The 23448-nt window shown below is 47.8% G+C and overlaps 1 protein-coding gene across 2 annotated transcripts; it reads right to left on the bottom strand.

Annotated features, from left to right (window-relative positions):
* Nucleotides 1-409: 409 nt before the first annotated feature.
* POLR1B (RNA polymerase I subunit B) lies at nt 410-22357 on the bottom strand. Of its 2 annotated transcripts, XM_074166667.1 has the most exons (15): nt 22223-22357; nt 21970-22137; nt 19039-19185; nt 18156-18288; nt 16390-16526; nt 13729-13952; nt 11859-12030; nt 10043-10214; nt 8981-9262; nt 8239-8372; nt 7529-7699; nt 6759-6915; nt 3504-3700; nt 2885-3138; nt 410-1708 (listed from the first exon to the last, which is right to left on the bottom strand). In XM_074166667.1, the coding sequence occupies exons 1-15, from the start codon at nt 22355-22357 to the stop codon at nt 826-828; spliced, it is 3366 nt and encodes a 1121-aa protein (XP_074022768.1). In that variant the 3' UTR covers nt 410-825. The 2 variants fall into 2 exon arrangements, with proteins under 2 accessions (XP_074022768.1, XP_074022777.1); XM_074166676.1 differs by lacking the exon at nt 21970-22137 and having other exon boundaries at nt 22223-22303.
* Between the last annotated feature and the right edge of the window lie 1091 nt (nt 22358-23448).

Genomic DNA, 23448 nt, shown 5'->3' with positions numbered 1-23448 from the left:
CTCCCATCCCATGGCTTTACAGCGGCGCAGGAGGGCTGAGGGCCAGCCTGGAGAGCCCCTCTCTGCTTGTTGCTGCTTCTGCTTCGGCCAGAGATAAAAAAAACACCAAAAAACCACCAAAAAACCCCATTTTTTCCACCCGAGGCACCAAACACCCCCCCCACCCCCCCCCCCCAACGCCGGGACAGGCCTGGGGGTTCCGGGGGTCAAGGCTGTGGCTTCCTGGGGTAGAATCTTGTGCCTCCTCCTCCTTCTTCTTCATGAGTTTCAAGGCACACGTATCGAAATCAAGCCAAAGAAAACGTGTCCAATCACTTCAGCAACGTACCCATCATTAAGGCATGCGTTTTGCAAGGATTTCTCTTCGAAAAACAAAATATATATCTTTTTCTTTTCCTTTTTTTTTTTTCCTTCCTTCCTTTTTTCCCCCCCCTCCTCGCTTCCAACATTCACTCCATGCCGGTTCGTGACCTCTGCAGCCAGCGCTCAAGAGAAGGAAGAACCCCCGCCGCTCTCGGCCCGGCAGCCCGGTTGTGGGAACGGTGGACGTCGCTTGATTTTTCCCATCGTTCTCAAAACAGCTAGCGATCCTTTCAGGAAAGCGCAAACGGAACTTCCGAGAGAGCCGTGTCTCTTCACCCAACAGCCCGACGGCCGCCCCTTATTCCCTACAAACATCAAATTAAATCTTGCAAACGTTTGAAGAACCTTGAGAACTGACCTAAACGCTTGAAACCCGCAGGGGGTGGGGGGGGGGCAAAAAGCAGGGCCCCGGCACGTGCTTCCTCCCTCCCGGCGGCAGCATCCCCGTGCCCGAGGACGGAGCTACTCCACGTTGAGCTTTGTTTTTATGTTCATGGCTGCCAGCTCCGCCACGAAGTAACGGAAGACGTGGGGCACAGGGACGACCTCGATGGCGTCCACCTCCTTGCAGACGGAGCAGGAATACCTCCTGTTGCTGGTCACGGAGGAGGAGTGAGGAGGTTTCTCCAGCACGGGAGATGTCATGCTGCCGCAGCTGGTGCAGACGTAGGCTACGGAACCATCGGAGCAGTTGAAGAGGCGGTCTTGCAGCAAGAAGGAGGTGCCGTGAGCCAGCAGAGCGTCGCGCTCCATCTCGCCGAAGCGAATCCCACCTTCCACGTTCCTCCCTTTGATGGGCTGGTTGGTGACAGAGTCTCGGGGCCCCGTTGTCCTCACCTGGAACTTATCCGAGACCATGTGGCGCAGGCGCTGATAGTACACCACTCCCACAAAGATCTCCGCCTCCAGCTCCAGGCCGCTGATGCCGCTGTACAGCTTTTCTGTCCCGAAGAAGTTGTAACCCGCGCTGACCAAAGTCTCGCCGAAGTATTTCAAGGCGGAGTTCTTCTCCGTGAAGGTGAAGGGAGTGGCGTCGTAGGAAACGCCGTGCAGCGCCGCCGATTTCCCCGCCATGCTCTCGATTAACATCCCAATGGTCATACGGGAGGGAAAGCCGTGAGGGTTGAAGAGGATGTCTGGAACCATCCCGTTCTCCGTGAACGGCATATCCTCAACTGGCCAGAGCCGGCTCAGGATGCCTTTCTGTCCGTGACGGCTGGCAAATTTGTCTCCGACAGTTGGATTTCGGGGCACCCTGACAGTGATGCAAGCCTTCTTGAACTTCCCAGTGCCACGGTCGTTACTGCATAACCTGACGTTGTCTACAATGCCCACTTCCTTATTCCTGTGTAGGCGGAAAAAACAATCACAGCAAAGGTGTCAGGCCTGCTAATGAGCTTTAGCTAGGAAAGGGAAACGAAGGGGGGGAAAAAAAGCCAAACCAACTTCGAAAGTCTCACAAAATCCCTTGGGACAGCTGGGGAACACCACCGTTCCTGAAAAATACTACTCGGTAGGTGAGGGAAATCAGACTGCTTAAGAATTAGGGCAAGGAAGCAATACGATGGCATCGCAGAAGTGCCATTCATTTGCTCTTCCCAGTGCTAGAAAACCAGCTACGATTTTCAGGTGGATAAGGTGATGTGCGGCCCCCAATTTAAAAATAAAGGTCATTTAAACCTGGTTCAGCCGTATATCACGCTTTACCTGACAAAAGCGCATCTAAGGCAGCAGCCCCTCACCCTACCCCCCCAGTAAATTCACCCCATCTTGGTGGGGTACCAAAATAAACAGCAGGGTTCAGCGGAAAGCAGAGAGGGAATTTCAGAGCAGAAAGGGAAGGTACAGCGTGAACCCAGAAGGATTTGCCAAAAAGCGCCTTGCCTGGGGGTGAGCTGCTTCTCCAGATGAACCCTCAGCCTGATGTTCCACGTGCCAGGTGTCTGCTGCGGCTTAACTGTTGTTACAGAGCTTTCAGCCCAAACTCTCCACTCATTTGGGAGACGACAGCTAAATACATCTTGCCCACGTTAAGACAAGCTTACTTTTCTTCTTCTCCTTTCAAGTCCTAATGACCAAGTGTTTGCAGGCAGCCTGTACCTAAGTTTAGCTTCTCTTTCAAAGCTACCAGGGTCCAGGCAACCCAAAAGCTACCAAGGCACAGGCAATCACAAAAAAAAAAAAAAAAAAAAGAAAGAAAACTGTGCTTCATAAGCTTTTTCCAAGCTTATTTAACTTTTCAAGTCAAAGCCTCTGTCCTCCCTCACTTCTAAGCCACAGATTCTCCTCCCGGGACAAGTCAGGCTCTGCAGCATACACTGGCTTAGAGAAAAGCCATTACACACACGTGGAAGTCACCCACAACGTGAACTTCACGCTTGCTCTGTCATGACATGGACGCTATCACGTGAGGAGAAAAAGGAACACCCGGAGGAAAAGATACTGCAGCTCAACAGGGCCAACTGCTCTCAGATTGCTCACCATTGGGTATGCGGAGCCAGGAGGGACACGCTGTACTTACGGATAGTACACAGTGAAGGTCTCCCCCGTGTTGAGGTTCATGAAGCTGTAGAAGGGGTCCCCAGGCTGTAGGATAGAGCCAACAAAAGGCAGCCCGTCAGCATCCAACTTCTCCGTAACATTCGGATCACCGGGCCTGATGCCAAACACTAAGTTATCGCCTGCCCTGCTGGCTTTAAGGGACAGGTCAATGCTCTCCACCTTGATAACGCTTCCATAGGCAAACCCTCTCTGCCAGGAAGATTTGTTCACAATCTAAAAAGAAGAAACAAAGGCCTGTTAAAGACTTGCTAATAACTTCCAACAATGAAAGCATTTCTATTCCGATCTGATGCTTAGCTTTTTCAGACTGCCTTCCCAACTAAAGCCTCACAGCAAGTCGCTGTTCCAAAAAGCCCAAACCTTTTGCAATCCCAGTATTTTTCAGTGCTGGAAACCCACTGCCTTGCACAAGGGAGCTCAGCTCTCAGTACCTTTAGCATTACCTGCCCTAACACAGTCTGTGGACTGGCAGAAGCAGAAAATGGGCTTTTCTCAGCTAGGTACCACCTTTGTTCCCAGACACCCCCCCCCCCGAAATTCCTTTAGATTAGATTTCCTTTAGCAAGATTTCTTCTTACCATTGCATCTTCCATGTCATAGCCGCTGTAGGAGATGACAGCCACAATTGAATTGGTGCCGACCGGATAGCTGTCCATCCCATAATAGTCATACATACTGGGCCGCACCAGAGGGCTCTGGGGAGTGTGAAGGTGGTACAGCTTGTTATCCGAGCGGTCCTTGTAGTTATAAACTGGAAACCCCATGGTTTGCTTTCCTATAAAGAAAGCAAGCAGGTTGGATTTATTCAGGATCAATTCAAAGTTGATCCGTGTTTCATCCTCCACCCGTCTTGTTAAGAAGAAAGCTGGAAATACTTGGAATTTAGAGGGGTTATCAATCTTAAAACCTTCGCAATTTAATAATTGCCCTAAGTCCAGCTATAAAAGTTGCTATGAATCACAACACTCAATTCCTTTCATAACGTTTCGTAAGGACTATTTGCAATTTTGTGTCTTTTCTGCAGTTTCAAAATCTCCAATAAAGTTGGTGTGGTTTCTTTTTTTGCTTTTACTTGGTTGGTTGTTGGGTTTTTGTTGTGGTTTTGTTATCACGGAATCATAGAATTCTCAGAGTTGGAAGGGACCTCTAGAGATCATCTAGCCCAACTCCCCTGCTAAAGCAGGATTGCCCAGAGCACATCACTCAGGACTGCATCCAGGTGGGTCTTGAAGATCTCCAGAGAAGGGGACTCCACCACCTCCCTGGGCAGCCTGTTCCAGGGCTCTGGCACCCTCACCAGAAAGAAGTTCTTCCTCATATTTAAATGGAACTTCCCATGTTCCAGCTTGTGCCCATTGCCCCTCGTCCTGTCACTGGGAACCACTGAAAAGAGTCCGGCTCCATCCTCCTTCAACCCGCCCTTTAGGTACTTGTAAACATAGATAAGGTCTCCCCTCAGCCTTCTCTTCTCCAGGCTAAAGAGCCCCAACTCTCCCAGCCTTTCCTCATAAGGGAGATGCTCCAATCCCTTAATCATCTTAGTTGCCCTACGTTGGACTCTCTCCAGCATTTCCCTGTCTCTCTTGAACTGGGGAGCCCAGAAACTGGACACAATATTCCAGTTGTGGCCTCACCAGTGCAGAGTAGAGGGGGAGAATGACTTCCCTCGACCTACTGGCCACAGTCTTCCCTACACAGCCCAGGATTCCATTGGCCCTCTTGGCAACAAGGGCACATTGCTGGCTCATGGGAAGTTTGCTATCCACCAGGACCCCCAGATCCTTCTCCTCAATAGTGCTTTCCAGAAGATCCATCCCTTGTTGGTGGTGTTTTTTTTTTCCTCTCCCCAGAGTTTGCCATAGTGAGGCACACCTTACATATTTCCAGGCCAAAAAGTGTTTGCTTCTGCAGTGTAAGTATATTGGCAAAGAAAACAAGTTTTAAACATAGTTACATTGGTACTTTCAGAAAAGTATGAAAAAGTGGTAGTGGTTTAAGGACATCTTTCTGATAATAATGTCAGAAACGTAACACGCTAGCGCTTCTATCGAGGTAATAAGACCTGCTCTCTTGAAGTCCCTACCCACACACTTTCTCTTTCCTTTTTTTTTTTTTTTAACTTTTTTTTAAAATCACTCGCACCTCAGCTGATTGGAACGCCACTGCACACCCTACCCCAACTTTTCAGACAACCAAAGAAATCAATTTAAATCTTTGTCAAACAGTTGCCAGAACCGACCCCCCCCCACCCCCCATCCCACCCTGTTGTCACAGCGCTGCATTACTCTTTCCCAACAGATGCCTACAGCGAGTGTCCTCTCGACAGCTGCAGTGCCAACACCAACAGCATCTCACTGAAAGCAGGTGGCAAGGAAACCTCACCCCAACTGCTGCGGAGCATCTGCTGCGGCTATCAGCGAGAAGTAGGTTAAACCTCTGTCGGTTGTGGGGACTGGAGGGCTGTTGGCAGCACAGTTGTCAAGACGCTAACACCACCAAACAGCTGGGGTAGCCCCCTTCGCTTTGTCTGCACGATCGACAAGGTCAAATTAAGAAAAAAAAAAAACAAAAAAACAACACAGAACCAAAAAGTTATTAAAAGGCTTAAGGAAGGCAACATGAGTGCAACAACCTAAAACTGGCTGCTGGAAGACAGGCAGGACAATGATGATAAACTTGAGTGTAACAAGTGGAGTCCCCCAGGGGTCAGTACTGGGTCCAGCCCTCTTCAATATGTTCATCAATGACCTGGATGAAGGGATGGAGTGTACCCTCAGCAAGTTTGCTGACGATACAAAACTGGGAGGGGTTGTTGACACGATGGAGGGCTGTGCTGCCCAGCAAGACCTGGACAGGCCGGAGAGCTGGGCAGAGAGGAACCTGATGAACTTCAACAAAGGCAAGTGTAGGGTGCTGTACCTGGGGAGGAATAACCCCCTGCACCAGTACGGGTTGGGGGCTGACCTGCTGGAGGGCACCTCTGAGGAGAAAGACCTGGGAGTCCTGGTGGACAACAGGATGACCACGAGCCAGCAATGTGCCCTTGTGGCCAAGAAGGCCAACAACATCCTGGGGTGCATCAGGAAGAGTGTGACCAGCAGGTCCAGAGAGGTCATCCTGCCCCTCTGCTCTGCCCTGGTGAGGCCCCATCTGGAGCACTGGGTCCAGTTCTGGGCTCCCCAGTTCAAGAAGGACAGGCAACTGCTGGAGAGGGTACAGCAGAGGACTACAAGGATGATGAGGGGCCTGGAGCATCTCCCTTATGAGGACAGGCTGAGGGACTTGGGTCTTTTTAGTCTGGAGAAGAGAAGACTGAGGGGGGATCTGATCAATGCTTAAAAATACTTAAAGGGAGGGCATCAAGAGGATGGGACCAGTCTTTTTTCAGTGGTGCCCAGGATAGGACAAGAGGAAATGGGCACAAACTTGAATATAAGAAGTTCCACCTAAACATGAGGAGGAACTTCTTGACTTTGAGGGTGGAAGAGCCCTGGAAGAGGCTGCCCAGGGAGGTGGTGGAGTCTCCTTCTCTGGAGACATTCAAACCACGCCTGGACACGTTCCTGTGCAACCTGCTCTGGGTGGACCTGCTTTGGCAGGGGGGTTGGACTAGCTGATCTCCGGAGGTCCCTTCCAACCCCATGTGATTCTGGCGATTCTGTGACTTCATTTACTTTGCCATGAAAAAAATGGTTCTTAATCAACCTCAATATTGAAACAACGCCGTTGTTTGGGAATGCATGAAGACACACTGGAATAGACACGTGAGAGATTTTTTTTCCCCCCCTCTCCCTTGCTCAGGGACTTGAAGCATTAGGTACTACAGCACTTACCCATCTGGCACTGGTACATGTTTCGTGGACTTTGGTTGTGGTCTGAGAAGGGGATGAGGTTGGCCACGACACTCAGAATGCTGTGAGGGAAGAGCTCCTGGTGAGTGGTTGTTCCGGGCACCACCTCCGACTCCAGCGAGGCCACGTTCATGAAGATCTGCAAGCATTAAATTGGACAATACTGGTTTGCTTCCTTCTTTTAAAGGGAAGGAAGCAAAACAAAGCTGCGGGTGATGTCTTTTTATCCATTTCAGTTTTAGCTGTGGTCGTGGTCTCCACCTTGGTATAGTAGCAGGCAAGAAAAATGTCAGACAGTTGTTAAACCACAGTCACAGCAAGGAAAGCAAGCCTGGAAATACAAAACTGCAGTAACACGTCCTCCTTCCTGTCTCCCATTTTAATTGTTCCAAATGGGCAAGTTCCTCGGCAATCCACTGCTTGGCTGCCCATGGGCAATTTGGAGAACGTGATGTAACACAGGATGAGACAGTACAGGCAAGACAGCCTTCTCGCCTCAAAAGCTTCACAAAGTTAATATGGAGAGAGATTTCAACATCTCAAAAAGATCCCTACAGTCCATCCAAGGCATTTACCAGAAGCCAATTAGCAGGTGGTGAGAAAACCCTTTTGCCACCTACTCTAGCTCTTCAACACAAGCTCCCTACGGCCCATCCTCAGCTGCTTTCACAAGTATTTTCTAAAACATTGGTTTCGATTCTGGGTACCTCTGTAATAGTCAGCGCTTTATAAAGGAAATATGGAAAGCCCACCTGTTCCAGAGTACCAATCCATTCATTCCTTCCATAGAACAGGTTTTTGACAGGCCGCACCATCCGACAAGGGGTAGTGAAAATGAACAACCCAGGATACAGACTGGGTTTTCCTGTCATCGGGATAAGGACCACTTCTGCCCGTGCAGGAAATCTCTTCTCTTGTGTTATCTGTTTGTGCAAAGAAATACTAATTTAGAAACACAAACCAACACCTGTTTACTGAAGCTGCATCCAACAGGCTACACAATGAAAATGCTGACCACAGGTGTATATAAAATAGTGGAGAAAATATTTTGAAAAAATACTTCTAGAAAAATCTCCACCAAGAAAAGGACAGAATATGCCTATTTTACCTTTTTCAAGAAAAAAAAAAAAAGTTCTTCTAAAAATGATGACTTCATAAACCAACAGACCAAACATATGGACATAAAGAAGAAAAACAGAAAAGCCCACATACAGAATCACAGAATGGAAGGGACCTCTGGAGATCATCTAGTCCAACCCCCCTGCCAGAGCAGGTTCACCTAGAGCAGGTTGCACAGGAACGTGTCCAGGCGGGTTTTGAATATACAGCCAAAGACAACTTATTGGGTCAGATTAAAAAAAAAAAATTAAAAAAAAAAAGGAAGTTTAGACATGTTTGGAACTTTTTTTTGACCACCGCATATTGAGGATGCTTAGCTAAGAAACGTTTTAAACAGGACAACCTTGAAACGGCGGAGGGTTTCTGCGATCTCAGGAGCCAGCTCCCACTCCACCCAGCCCACCACAGAGCCGTCCAGCACAACTCTGTAACACTCCGCGTAAGGCTTGCTCGGCGTTGCATCAATGGGGGTGACACCTGTGAGAAGGGGGGGTGGGGAGGGGTTGATAAAAGGAACAGCCAAAAAAGCAAACAAAACACAGAAGTTATTTCTGCAGGAAGCCTCAATCCACACCAAAAAGCTTCCCGAGACGTCAAAAAATTCAGTCCAACAGGGCAAAGCTGTAGATCGCTTAATGGAAAATATAAGATACGCACAACTAAGAATGCCATTCCCCTCCCAATTTTTCTGACCGAAATAAGGATTCCTGTCATTGTGGTAGTCACAAGTGAGGTGCAGTTTATAATTCAAATCACCAGCAGCATTAGAACGTCACTGCTTTGTTCAATTTCTCAGTGCTTGTGCTGTGCAATTCCCTGTGCTCAAGTGAACATCTTCACTCTACAGCAAAGAGCCTTTTACATTGAACTTTACAGCCTCCAAAAGGCTGACACGCCTGTATAAACAACGTGCTACTTACCACGGAGCAGAAGCACAGCAAGTACAGGTTTAACTTGATTTCACCTTCTCAGGTTAAAAGCGTACAGTGATGGTATCTGGAGAACCTTTCCCAGATACAGGTTTGCAGGACAGAACGGTAAAAAGGAAGAGTGCTTCATTAAACAATCAAGCCAGTAAAACTTACCTAGGGAACATAACAAAGGTGGAATGTCTCTCACGGGCACCATCTCCGTCACTATTTCACACACAGCTGTCATGTGGTTCATCAGACCGCAGGGTTCTCCATCTGGGGTGTCCACGGGACACAGGAACCCCCAGGACTCGGGCAGCAGCTTGCGGACAGTTGTAGTTCTCATCTGGGAAAATGCTGCCCCTCTGTGTACACAGCGGAAGTGGGAAAGGTAGCGGATGAAGTTCAGCTTGTCTCCCACCACACACAGACCACTGTCCTGTAACATGCCCAGGCCTTGGGGAACAAAAAAAATCGAGATTTATGTCAGGACGCCATCCAGCTATAACAAATCAAGTACGATTGTTACAAGGCAGTTTTCTTACTTTTCACTGACGAGCCCTACAGATGCTCACACGGGATCCCAACAACAGAAGGCACATGTGCTGTTGCCTGTGCACAGGCAACTTGGTGACCTGAAGAGGCTGAGAGACTTTACATTCCAAGCTACTGCTTAAAATCCAACTCCTTTTAGAAACACGTGAAAGTCATTCCCAGCGAAACAACTTGGGGATGTGCAGCCGGTACTTTTTTACTGAAATTTTCTGGCCTTCTAATCTGACTTCATTTTCTAGCGGGCATTCCGTTACAACATCACCACGCTAGACACTTCAGGGAAGCACAAGGTAAATTTGAAATATACATTAGAGAAGCAGTTTCTCTCCATTTAAGCTCAATGGGGCAGTCCTGATAAACAAACACCCCTTCTCTGAAGAAATAATCTTTGGGAAACCAAATCTAAATATGGTTGCTGTTTCGGACAACTCTAAATTTAGTTTATTTGAGTAGGGGCTTTGCTTTAATAACTGACCTGTTTATACACGCATAGAGTCTATGCTTGAGGAGAAATCTTGCCTTTTTCCTCAACTATTCCTTTCCTCAAACCACGTTGATGAATTCAATTACAGTGTTCAACATCTGCATACAAGCAGTTGTTTTCGGTTAAGAGCTCGGTTTTATGTTGTTTCTCATTCTGTTTAGCAGGGAAAAAAAGGCTTCTTAAGCCTGAAGATTTACCGGTTTTAGATCGCAGGTTACCAGTTGCAAGAAGATATTCAAATGGCTTGGTAAGGTCTGTTGCCAGGCTGAATGCCTTCAGCAAGCTGTCTGCATTTATGTTGATATCTGCCTTTTCTGCTCTTTTCTCCAAAACGAACTTAACAGACTGCAACCAGCTTTCAAGCCTCTCCTACGGTTTAAAAGTGAGAGATTTACATTTAAAACAGGAACATAAAGGCTCGAATTAGAACTTCACATCAGTTGCAAGTGCTACAGAAATCCTCCGAGATCAGCAGGATGGACAACTTTTAGTGAACTGACAGTTTTCCAGCTATATTTCCCACACGGACCTCATTTTATCAAAACGCTGGTGGTTATCAGGCCAACAGACCTGCAAGGAAAATCCCCATCCAACAGCTTAGTGATCACTTTCCACCCAGACCGGTGATGAGTCTGGCAAACAGTAACAGAATTTCATAAAGAACAAACAAAACCCAATGCAGAAATAGTACCTATAAGCTGACCAAAAGACTAACTCCCCTGATTAGCCTGCTAAATACAGTGCCAAAGTAAAACCACAATAACGTAGTCCGTTTGGATACCAAAACTTGAAGGCTATGGACACGCAGTATTTAAATGTTGCTGAGACAATCTGAGAGAGCGGACTAGATTTTCACGTTAACTGTAATTTTATCACTGCTGTGATCTTAGATACTACATAAAAACAGGGAAAAGGACGTAAGGCACCCAATAATGCTTTGAACTCTTCGTAAAAATCCACTGTATACACCCACACTGTGTCTACTATATGCTCTAGCCTATTTAGGATGTCTGTATTCAAAAATGGGGCTGTTAACTCACTCCCCTGCTGATCTGATAGGGCCAGGCAGGACAGCAACCCTTTCTGGTTCCTGGTGGCAGTTCCACGTAGCACTAAAATGCTTCACAGGACTCACTTTTTATGTTATTTCTAAACTCACTGAAACCACTTAAAATATAGAGAGGTTTTAGTAGTCTTTCAACAAAACAATGCTAATGAAAATTTTGGCTAAAACGGAAAAGGTTAAAAAAAAAGAGTTATCTAATAACTCAGGGAAGTGTCTTTACTTGGGCATGGGAACTACTGTTCCACAATGATTTTCATGGGATAGCCAAGCTTCTGAACATGAATACTTTCCTCCTGGCATCCTAAAATGAGGAAATCCCTAGAAATAAACTGAATTCACATTGAATTGGAAGAGAGAACCGCATTTTGACATCACCACTGATAACTGCGTAAGTCAGAAGCGTGCCGTCAAATTCCTGATCCATAAAGGAACTTAAAGATGGGAGAGCGATGACAATTTCACGAATCATCACTTTTGGAAGATGGAGGGGGCAGTTGTTTTCTTGCACATTTGCCACGTGAAACAGCAGCAACACCACAACATGGCAGACCTTTACCACTCCCATATGAACCGATACAAGAGAAATACGCTGTTTCAAAACCCTCTTCAAACACCAGAAGGATTGTATTTTTCCTTCCTCAGACACTCCCACCCTGAATGGGGTGCTTCCGTTTGCTCTGGAAAGCCACGAAGCTCTTTATTCCAGGTTTTCTACAGGCTTTTTTTTTTTTTTAGCATACTTAGTATCCTATACTGAGACAGCCAAGCCTTCCTCAACTACACTGCCTGGTTACACTACAGCCAGCACTCCCTCAGCCTTCGTAGCACATCCAGGCTCCCCACTCTTTGCTCTGGCTCCTGCGCTTTTCCTGTCCCCCCCTGGTCACTGTGGGGTCTGGACTGGACAATCAATTCCACTCACAGGCTTAAACCCCTTAAGACCTTACCTTTAAGAACATAAGGAAAAGTTGTCCCGGGGTAAGTACTTCTTGATTCATCAGACTGTCTGGATTATCCTCCATGCACTCCCCTTTGGCAAAAGCATACAGCTTCCGGGTCATCATACAGAGCAGGTAGAACTTTTCCGTTCTGTTTGTCAGGTGTATGCAGATACACTTGCTGGAGGAAGAGAAAGAAGGAGGACAACTAACACCATCTCCTCACACTAGCTGTTCTTCAAGTTTCTCCTAAATTTCACAAACCAAATTTTTTTTGGCTAAAAAGCCTAATAAGGTACAAGCTTTTCCGGTTGCCATTAGCATTATATGAAAATTCTAAGAAATAATAATTAAAAAACTTCAGAGACTGAGATGAAAAATTATCAACTTGTCTTTTTATGGGGCTAGTCTCGTTCAGGATATACCTGGTTGATGAGATGAAGGCGAACCTTGTAAAAGATTGATTTTACACACTCCCATGCCAGATGTCCTTGTAAGTATAGTTTACATGAAGAGAATAGATACTTGAGTCAGGACCAGATGAGGTTTGTGTGTTATTTTACAGTAACTATGACACCGTATACACGCACATATCCACACACACGCACCCCACCCCTAATCTGAACTAGAAACTAGCAGCAAACCACAAAACATTTCTGTTAACACTATCACTGTCCTGCCACAGAAAGTCCAAATCTCCACTGCAAAAAGAGGAGCCCCACCTAATTCCCCCTAAAGCTGATCGACTGCTTTCCCAGACACTTGAGACCGCTTGCTCTCCAGGACACAAGTGCAATAGTCTTCCACCAGCACGCAAGGATTTTTTCAGCTTTTCACTTCTGCTCTACGTTGCCCTCTACTGAAGCCTTCTCAACTTCACCGCAAAGCAAGACAAAACTCTGAAGGCAGGTTCTGCCCAGGTACGTTAACAGTTCCATCACTCTTACAAACAACGTACACCCCAAATAATGTTTTCACTATTCATCTTCTTCTATCTCCTCAGCTGAGGCTAATCAGGTGTACAGAACATATCAGAGGAAAACCAAACAAACCAACCACTCACCGGAATATTTACAAATAAGAAAATCAGCGTAATTTCAACTTTCTTGAGATTATCCACTCACGTTTCTCAGCACTAAATTGTGTGCTTCCAGCTGGTCTGTGGATTTTTAAGTGCTCCTCTGAGGCACCTGCAGGCTGCCTTCATGTTTCCAGCCACCTGACCACCCCCTATTTAGAAGTAGTAAAGGACCTGGGCATCCCAAGTGATCTTTTTCATGTGCTAAAACATCCTGAAAAGCAACAACCTACTTTACGAGAAAAATAAATTATTTAGTTGAGCGTCTGTCACAGTGAAAGTCTCAAAGCCAGCTCTTCCATTCCTTTCCAACTTATTCCATGGAAGAAGCAAGATTTTAAAGCATGTAATTTCTATCATTTAAAAGAATAAACGTATTTCTCATCACAGTTGCTGACGACTGTGTGCAACTGACAAAGTGCCACAAATTGCAGTATTTCTGCTCAACAAACGGAGCCTTGAGCAGTCACGGAACTTGCTTTAACCTTCTCTTCACTAATCTTCAATATTTATGTTTTTCATCAAATACATCAGAATCTAAATAACAGCTGATACCCTTTCCTGAAACCATTTTGGGGATACGCATTTTAATGGATTGACACGAGTATTTCTGAACACCACAAATACAGATTGTCCTAATATCCTGTAGTGCCATCAAAAACTGGCCACTGCCTATTGTTTTATAAATGCATGTGAACACCGTAACAAAGCGTGATGCAATATGGCAGAGTACTCCTAAATCTGCCTAAATTTCAATACAATAACGTTGCAGCACACACTCCTACATGCACACATACATACTTCAAAATGAAATCCGCAGCCTGTTCGTTGCTGTACCACTCAGGAAGGTTAAGTTTTATTCTGAAGCTCTTTCCCAGGTATTCGAGGACGTTTTGCTGTGTCAAACAGCCTGCATCCACGACCGCTCTCATCATCTCAGTAATGCAGTTCACATAAAAGGTGTCCTCTTCCTTTCCTTTGACCAACTCTTCAAAAATCTGGTAGTCTGGGAAATCAACTAATGCCTGAAAGACAGAAGTGTATCAGATCAGAAAAAAAAAAAAAAGTCATAGCAACATCAGTCAATAAAATACAGCAAAAGAACTAGGGCACCTCACTGATTTAGGTCTCAGTCCTCTGGAAATACCCTTCCACCGTGCAAACTGAAAAATACTGTGGGGTTGAGATGCTTAGAGGGTAAGGCAGGGGATATTCACACCCTGATAACGATCACAAGTACTCACAAGCCAGATCCTTGTCAAAAAACAAACCTGCACCCTCTAAATTAACAGGCTTCTCTTGTTTAGGTATGATTTAGTACTGCCTTTACAGAATGAGCTCACTTAGAAACATGAATTTAATTCACCACTGTCTCAAGCTGCTACTCATTCTCATGCAAACCAAAAGGCAATTTAGCCTTTTGGTGAAGGCTGTTAGAACGAATTCACTATAATTTCAACGCTTCATACGCTAAAAGCTCCCACTTAAATCCAGCTGTTCTTAGCTCTTGGTGTTATAATGGTTTCCTAGTTGTTTCTTTACATCAGGGTTAAGCAAATAAGTTGTCCACCAATGTATTTACTGACAAACGTGCCTCACCTTTAAGTAAGCTCCTTGTTCATCACATTTAAGTAAGATTCAGAAAGCTCAGGAAAAAGTGAAGGCTGCATGAAAAAGACACTGAGGCAGGTTTCTTTATAGAAGGGGGCAATGTAAACTCAGTTCCACAGCTTGGTGATCATGATGTACGCAATTTGGAAGCAGCCAGCGCACATGCTGCCTCTTGTCCAACAGAGGAGAGCACTGGGATGATTACACAGCAAGAAGAAACCAGAATTACAGCCAGAACAGAAGCGCAGTGGGGCCGCAGTAGCAGCAATGTGCCACGGTGGGACCTGGATGGGCACCAGAAAACCAGTACAGAACTGAGCTTGACTGATGCGGGGGTAGGGGCGGGGGGGATGCAAACCCATAGAGAGTGCCTTACTTATGGAAGAATCTGAACCTCAAACAACGCAGCCTGCTTATCCCGAGATCTCATGACGCGCAGAAACAAACCCTACAACTCGAATAGAGTTATAAAGCAGGTATGTTTATTGCGGCGCCGGGTGCAAGGGGGATTTCTCCTCCTAACTTGCACACCTGCTCGTAAAACAAGCATCTATTTATGATAAAAAGCATACATATTCATTAATGTGGGCTGGGTTATTATAATTAATTCTAAGAAAAGGCATTACTATTCTAATTATTTCTAGGAACTCGTTATCATAAGTCTCCTCCCCTTGCCACATGCATACTGTCGCCTGGTGGTCGTGGGCCGGGGTCTTCTGGAGGAAGGCTCATAGTCTTCTTCACCGTGTACTTTTACCTTTGGCTTAGAATGCTGGGCTGGCTGGACCCCAAACCGCAAAACTGGTCCCGACCAGATGGATACTTCACCCAGACAATTGGATTCCTCCTTAGCATGCAGGCTGTTCCTACTATCTTATACACAAGGCCATTTCCTTATCTTGGAATGCTGGGCTCCTGGGCTCCAAGCTCTGTTCTTTGCCAAACTGTACTAAATCTACACTAACAACCTTTAACCATTCATTCTCCGAATCACTCATGAGCTACCAGAAAGTCAGTACATTTCCTTTGCATATTAAAACAACAGGTAATCAGATACTTTTGTTGAAATAAATGTTGAAGAAAAGCGTTGAAGAAAACACGAAATGCATTCTGCAATGTGAAGACAGCCGGTTGAAAGAAGATACAATTTCACAGAGGCTGATTCACGTGATGCTTCTATCATGTAATGCCACACGCCTCTGATCTGCTCTAACGCTTAGCTGCTGTAGGTAAAATACACAGTTGAAGTATTCTGGCTCTGCTACTAGAGAAAGCATGCTTTTAAGAGGAGAATTTAAAACGTCTTGGCTCAAGTAAAACTTTTGCCAGCTATCCAAAGAACAGTTTACATCCATCAAATGTGCTCAAATAGATCCTTCCAGATCTTCACTGCTTCCAGTTCCAATCAGAAACAGCATTACATTTTTCTCCTTCAAAAAAAAAAACCAATCCAGTTCACTGGTTTGCTTTTAGATGGGACAACCTGACTTTAATGATTGAAGTTGTTCACTCACTGAACGCTCAGCTGTCATTCTGTTTTAAAAAGATTCCTGAGATCTTTCACAATAGGTGGCAAACTCATACAACCTCCAAGAGCTACTCATCCAGAGCATTCATAAGCAAAAAGCCATGAAACCTTTGCCTAACTCTCCTCTCCTCTCTTGACCCTGCACATGCTTCCTCTCCTGCAGCCAAGTGTTACATTACAGGCGTAGGCTCAGTTCTTCAGCCACTATAGGAAGGATGACTGAAAATACTTGATAATTAGCTTATTCTCATTACCTAAATAAAAATGCTTAGCAAAATTTCTGTGTTTATTCAACACAGAGAGCAGGAGCATTAGCTGCTTACCTTCAGAGCAAATCCCAAGGGAAGAAAGAATAACTCTTTCTGAAAAATGAAATTCACCATGACACAACCGTTTTCCAAGTAGTGAAGGTTCATATTTATTGCGGCATGCTCATCCTTAACACAGTGCATCACTACTCCTGCAAAAATTAACACAAAGACCAACGTGAGCTGTATAAAACCAACTGGCTGCATTGCTGTGATGCGTCCAAGCAGCTGTGAGACAATTCACCAGAGAAACTTTGGTACTTCATGGCTTGAACACGAGGCAGATCCCCAGTTTTAGCATCAATCTCCCACTTCAACTAAATACACCAGTTCTTAGTGGACAAATCATACAATCACAGAATGGTTTAGGTTGGAAGGGACCTTAAAGATCATCGAGTTCCAACCCCCCTGCCATGGGCAGGGACACCTCCACTAGACCAGGTTGCTCAAAGCCCCATCCAGCCTGGTCTTGAACACCTCCAGGGATGGGGCATCCACAGCTTCCCTGGGCAACCTGTTCCAGTGTCTCACCACCCTCACAGGAAAGAATTTCTTCCTGATACCTAATCTAAATCTCCCCTCTTTCAATTTAAAACCATTACCCCTCGTCCTATCGCTACACTGCCTGATAAAGAGTCCCTCCCCATCTCTCCTACAGGCCCCCTTCAGGTACTGGAAGGCCATTATAAGGTCTCCCTGGAGCCTTCTCCAGGCTGAACAACCCCAGCTCTCTCAGCCTGTCTTCATAGGAGAGGCGCTCCAGCCCTCTGATCATTTTCGGGAACCTCCACTGGACTGGTTCCAACAGGTCCAAGTCCTTCCTGTGTTGAGGACTCCAGAGCCAGACACAGTACTCCAGGTGAGGTCTCATGAGAGCAGAACAGAGGGGTAGAATCACCTCCCTGGACCTGCTGGCCACGCTTCTTTTGATGCAGCCCAGAATGCGGTTGGCTCGGGACTGCCAGGACTTGCTGAGAGGCTTGGAAGATGCATACATTTCTTAAGAAAAGGAAAGCTCCAAGCCTTAACTATTCTGCCTGTAACCTTAGGTTGTAAGATACAGCAGCACACAGGTACTCTTCCTAATTGCACTCTAGGTCGAGTTTTCGCACCTCTGTATTCAGGTGGTACCGCTGAAGCGCTGTTTCCTGGTCCTGTCCCATCCTATCCACTGTAGGGCAAAGAAAAATAAAACAAACGGGCCCATTTTAACTGGCACTGCCTCAAAATTAATTAATGTGGAATTACAGTGTGCGCACGAGCACCACAGTCCAGTCAAATCAGCAGCTGGTAACACCTGAGCTTAAAATGGTAACTTACCTCGTTTAATCAAAATTTAAACTTGTTTTACTGAGTATACATGACAAAGGTATGGGACAACCAAGATTCTAGCTAATCCGCTTCATGTAAATTAAATCTGCCATCCAAAAGTAAGAAAACCCAAACTCAATGAAACAGGTTTGGCAGTTTACACTGACATCTACTGACGGGAGGGTTTTAGTTACACCTTCCACGTAACAAAAAGTTACACGTACCGCAAGGCCTGGAATAAAATCTCCTCTCTCAGCAAGGGTGGGGGGCTCAGACAGCTCCCACAAGGCCAGCATCTGCCTCATGCGTGCACCCTTATGGTGGTGTCGACCCTTTATTTTTACGTGCAGTAAAAAATATAAACATTACACAAGAGCCACAAATTACTAAAGCAAACTACTGGAAGTCAGCTGTAGATGCTCACTCCTGTTTGTCCTCTAGCAGGATGCTGCAGGAAAACTTCAGCTTACCGTACTCTGTGAAACCAGGGCCTCTGTTTTTCCATTTATGTCTTGTCATTGCAAGAGGGAAATTTCGCCTGGGCATAATCAGCATCCTAATAACTTTTTCTAAGCCATTAATTATAAAGTAGCCTCCCATTTCCTGGCAAAAGAAGAAAAAATCATTTTAATGTGCTTAGAAATTCATAATGCAGCATTTTAAGACAAACACGCCTGTATTATACGCCTGTTACAAAACAAATTTAATGCTTTAACTACGGAACACATAGCAAGACGTATGCTTCAGCACTGCATTTGGAAAGGCTGCACTCCTTGCTAGCGACTATTAAGTCTAAATGTAGCATACAGTGCAAGGAAAGGAATGCACATTCCACAATTTAAAGGAAGAAAGAAAAAAAAGCAACGAACCAACGAAAAAAAAACAACCCGTGCGATCCACTGAACGGCTTTGAAGAGCTGACAATTATATTTTTTAATAAATACTCTTAAGTTCTCATGTTGAGTTTATAAACCAGAGGGATCTTCAGTGCGGAAACCCCCTTTCTGGTCACATACAAGTTTAACACTGATAAATTTATAGCTGCCCCAGCAGTATGCCATTAAACAAAAATTGTTTCAGTAGTAATACTATGAATAAATGTACATGTAGATTTTCTTTCATCGTTTGCTCACTCTTTTTGTGGGTGCAAAACATGGCACTAAATAATTCTGTATTCAGTTCCCCACAGCTGACACGCTGCTGGGGAAAGGAGGGAAAAGCCGCAGAGAAAATACAAATAGCAAGTCAAACCTGAAATAAAATATAAATGCTGAAGTTCTGTAAAGAGAAGCTGGGTCTGGGAGACCGCTCATGTAAAATGCAGATTTTCCTGACCCACAAAATCCCCATTACCTCTTCCTCCTCATGGTGCTGCATGAGCTCTTTTGGAGAAAGATTATAGAGGTTGCACAACTTGGACTTCACCATGATTGGAATATACCCCAGGGGCTGTTTAATAGTCCCTTGTGGCACATCATTCACTGACCAGCTGATGTCAGCCTAAAAGGACACAACACAAACAGTGAGCAAATTAAGCTGCCCTTTTAATATTTCCTGCTATATTAACTGCACATTTAATATAACCACAACCTGTTTGTTATAGAAAAGTTCTATCGCTGTAAAATTGTCATAATGACAATAAAGAGCAGAACTAGTAGGTACACGCATAAAGATTACCCCATGGAAACCAGTCAACGTGGTTTTACAGAAGAAAATCATACAAGTCCAGAACTAGGTAAAGAAGTTGCTAGTAGAGTGAAAAAAGTTGACACAGCCTACTTTCTCTTTCAGGACCCTCAACAGAGCAGCCTCAATAAAAGAGACAGCCACGGGATATGAAAGAGGAATCCTCAGGAGTTAACACGCAAGAGAAAAAGTAGAAGAAAACAGAAAGTGCTCAATGAAAGGACACCCACGCTACAAGCCTGCAGAGACCACTGCTAAGTCTTGTTCGCTTAACATGTTCACTAGTGATCTGAAAAGCGAGAAAGAAAAGCGTGTGTGAAGGAAAATAATCTATTTACAACAAGATCTGGCAGAGGGCCTGCAGAAGGACCCCTTGAACGTCAGAAAAAAGGTGATAAAATGCACTGTGGGAGCAAACAATCCTCACTTTATCTGCAGAATGACGGGTTTTAAAAGAGCTGCTGCCGTGCAGGAAAGAAACACTGGTACTGCAATACAAAACCATTGGTTCAACACCTGGCAACATTCAAGAGTAAATCGAGTCTTGGGAATTACTCAAGGAAAGGGGAGGAAACGTTACTGCGCCTCTCTCTAAATCCATGGTGTAGCCTTACACCAAGACCTCTGCGCAGTTCTGGTCTCCGGCTTAAGCGACGACTAATGGCAAGAAGTGGCTCCTGTATGAGCAGCCGCTCAGCTCACCGGGGGCTCTCTTCCCACCACAGGGAAGCGAAAACTGCAGGAAGAACGTGAGGGAGGAGCACATAGTTAAGGGCAGCGCAGCATTACGCACCCAGGGCATCACACGCTACTGTGCCAGGGCAGGGAGTGGGAGAGACCAAGCAAGCACAAGGCGGTACCTTCTCACACAAGCACAGCAAAATTTGTTCCAACTGTTCCAAGCGTTTACACAGGTTCAAAAAAAAAAACAAAAAACAAAAACGAAACACACAAACACCAGAAAAAAAAAAAGATGGGAAATAATTCAGATATGAAAAATAAAAGCATCTCTAGCTCAGGAAAACCTCAGAGCCCCTGGGAAAATGGCTGTGCACAATCTGCAACTGTCCCACTGTCACGTTCAGATACGATACTGCACTTACAGTCGCTCTTATCACTGTAAATTGTAATGCTTTGGACAAAAAAAAAAAAAAAGAAAAAAAATTGCAAGCAAGCACTCCCTTGCACCAGGTGCCTCATGCAAACGTACAGCTCAGGCACAATTACACAATTTTAATGGAAAACATCAATGGCTGTACAATCCTTTCCCTGTGCAAAGGAAAATATGTGCTGAGGGTGCTGCTTCTTCTCTGGGCAAATTTCAGAGCAGTTCAGAAAAACAATGAACATATTAAGTGAACAAGAGGGACTTATAACTCTGGACTTGTACACGGGAGAGACACTGCTCTTGAAACCTGCATTCCTGCAGAAAGAAGGTTTGGATTGTCATGTTCTCTGGGATGGACCACAACAACCCCATGCAGCGCTAGAGGCTTGGGGAAGAGTGGCTGGAGCTGCCCAGCAGAAAAGGACCTGGGGGTGTTGGTGGACAGCTGGCTGAACGTGAGCCAGCAGTGTGCCCAGGTGGCCAAGAAGGCCAACGGCATCCTGGACTGTATCAGGAATAGTGTGGCCAGCAGGACTAGGGCAGTGATTGTACCCCTGTACTCAGCACTGGTGAGGCTCCATCCCAAGTGCTGTGTCCAGTTTTGGGCCCCTTACCACAAAAAGAGACATTGAGGTGCTGGAGCGGGTCCAGAGAAGGGCAACGGAGCTGGTGACGGATCTGGAGCACAAGTCTTATGGGGAGAGGCTGAGGGAGCTGGGGGTGTTCAGCCTGGAGAAAAGGAGGCTGAGGGGAGACCTTCTCGCTCTCTACAACTCCCTGGTGGGTGGGGTGGTCTCTTCTCCCAAGTCACAGGTGATGGGACAAGAGGAAACGGCCTCAAGTTGTGGCAGGGGAGGTTCAGGTTGAATATTAGGAAAAATCTTTACACGGAAAGGGTTATGAAGCCTTGGAATGGGCTGCCCAGGGAAGTGGTTGAGGCACCATCCCTGGAGGTATTTAAAAGACGGGTTGACATGGTGCTCAGTGACATGGTTTAGTGATGGGTTGTTGTTGGGGGTTTTTTTTTTATATATTTTTTTTTTTTATCAGAGTTAGGTTGATGGTTGGACTAGATGATCTGAAAGGTCCCTTCCAACCTAGACGATTCCACCATTCTATGACAACGCTCTCCCTCAGAACCGGCTGGCTGATGGCGAGGCAAATTTGACAGCCCGGTAAAGACCCCACAGCTCGGATCTGGTGGCACGGAGGGCAGCGGAGATGGGGCCCGGGGTGGGGAGGGGTGGGGGGGTGGCTGGGTCTGAGGGGAGGTTTCGGGGAGCTCCTACCTCACCGACGGCCGAGACTCCACGTGGGACTCGGCTCTTAGAGCCCCCCCCCGGGGCAGGTGGAACCGGGGATGGGGGGGGGCGGGGGGGGGGGAAGAGTAGAGGACACCGAAACGGGTGAGGGGGCTCGGCTGGTTTTGCACCCCACGGCGACGTGGGGCTGCAAGGCGGGGTAGGGGTGGCGGGCGGAGGGACACTTACAGCGATCCTGCCGCGGTAGGTGCTGCGAAGGCCGCGGCACTCGGCGGGGAACACCCTCCGCTCCCGGCACACCGTCCCGGCCGGCACGGCGGGGGGGGCGATGGACACCCCCGCCACCGACAGCGACACCCGGCTCTCCTTCAGCGCCAACTCCACCGGCGACAGGTCCTGCAACGGTACCCGGTGAGGCCCGGCGGGAGGACACGAACCCGCGCCCCGTCCTCCTCCCGTTTGTCCTCCCCCCCCCCCCGACCTGCACGGCGCGGTAGACGCCCTCGCTGACGGCGTAGTTGAAGGACTCGATGTGGGCGGCGGTCAAGTCGCGCCGGGCCGCCCCGCGCCCTGGAGGCCGCAGCCGGTGGGGGTCCCCGCCGCCGCGCCCCGCCATGCCGGACCGGCCCCGCGCCGCCGCCGCCTCGCGCCGCCTCACGGGAAACTGGGGGGGGGGGGGGCGGGCCGCGTGCGGGGGGGCGCGCCTGCGCGGAACCGCCCAGACAGGGCCAGGCCTCAGCCCCACAGCCGGACCCGGCCCTGCTCATCACCCTGAGACCTATAGCCGGCCTCGGCCACAGCCCCGGCCCTGCTTCTCACCCTGAGCCCCACAGCTGGACCCGGCCTTCACCTTGAGCCCCACAGCCGGCCTCGGCCTTGCCCCTCACCCTGAGCCCCACAGCCGGCCCGGCCCTGCTTCTCACCCTGAGCCCCACAGCTGGACCCGGCCCTGCCCCTCATCCTGAGCCCCACAGCTGGAACCGGCCCTGCCCCTCACCTTGAGCCCCATAGCCGGCCCGGCCCTGCCCCTCACCCTGAGACCCACAGCTGGCCTCGGCCCCGGCCCCGGCCTTGCCCCTCACCTTGAACCCCACAGCCAGACCTGGCCCTAAGCCTGAGCACCACAGCCGCCCCAGCCCTGCTTCTCACCCTGAGCCCCACAGCTGCCCCCGGCCCTCACGTTGAGCCCCATAGCCGGCCCGGCCCTGCCCCTCACCCTGAGACCCACAGCCGGCCTCGGCCCCGGCCCTGGCCTTGCCCCTCACCCTGAGCCCCACAGCCGCCCCAGCCGTGCTTCTCACCCTGAGCCCCACAGCCGGACCCGGCCCTGCCCCTCACCCTGAGCCCCACAGCCGCCCCAGCCGTGCTTCTCACCCTGAGCCCCACAGCTGGCCCAGCCCTGCCCCTCACCCTGAGCCCCACAGCTGCCCCGGCCCTGCTTCTCACCGTGAGCCCCACAGCCAGACTCGGCCCTAATGCTGAGCCCCACAGCTGGCCCGGCCCTGCTTCTCACCCTGAGCCCCACAGCCAGACCCAGCCTTGCCCCTCACCCTGAGACCCACAGCCTGCCCGGCCCCATCCCTGAGCCCCACAGTCAGCCCCGGCCTTGCCCCTCACCCTGAGCCCCACAGCTGGACCCGGCCCTGCCCCTCACCCTGAGACCCACAGCCGGCCTGGCCCTGCTTCTCACCCTGAGCCCCACAGCTG

The sequence above is a fragment of the Numenius arquata genome, chromosome 2 (assembly GCF_964106895.1).
Source record: "Numenius arquata chromosome 2, bNumArq3.hap1.1, whole genome shotgun sequence".
Classification (NCBI taxonomy): Eukaryota; Metazoa; Chordata; class Aves; order Charadriiformes; family Scolopacidae; genus Numenius; species Numenius arquata.
The sequence above is the reverse complement of the archived record's forward strand: the minus strand, read 5'-3'. Positions and strand labels throughout refer to the sequence as shown.

Bases quoted from the DNA above. Each gene is read 5' to 3' on its own strand.
- POLR1B (XM_074166667.1), bottom strand. From the start codon at position 22,357: ATGGCGGGGCGCGGCGGCGGGGACCCCCACCGGCTGCGGCCTCCAGGG. The intron at 13,953-16,389 runs GTAAGCAGCTAA...TCTGTCTTTCAG, and splicing joins CCTTGGGATTTGCTCTGAAG to GCATTAGTTGATTTCCCAGA. The intron at 3,701-6,758 runs GTAAGTGCTGTA...CTTTCTTTATAG, and splicing joins CATGTACCAGTGCCAGATGG to GAAAGCAAACCATGGGGTTT.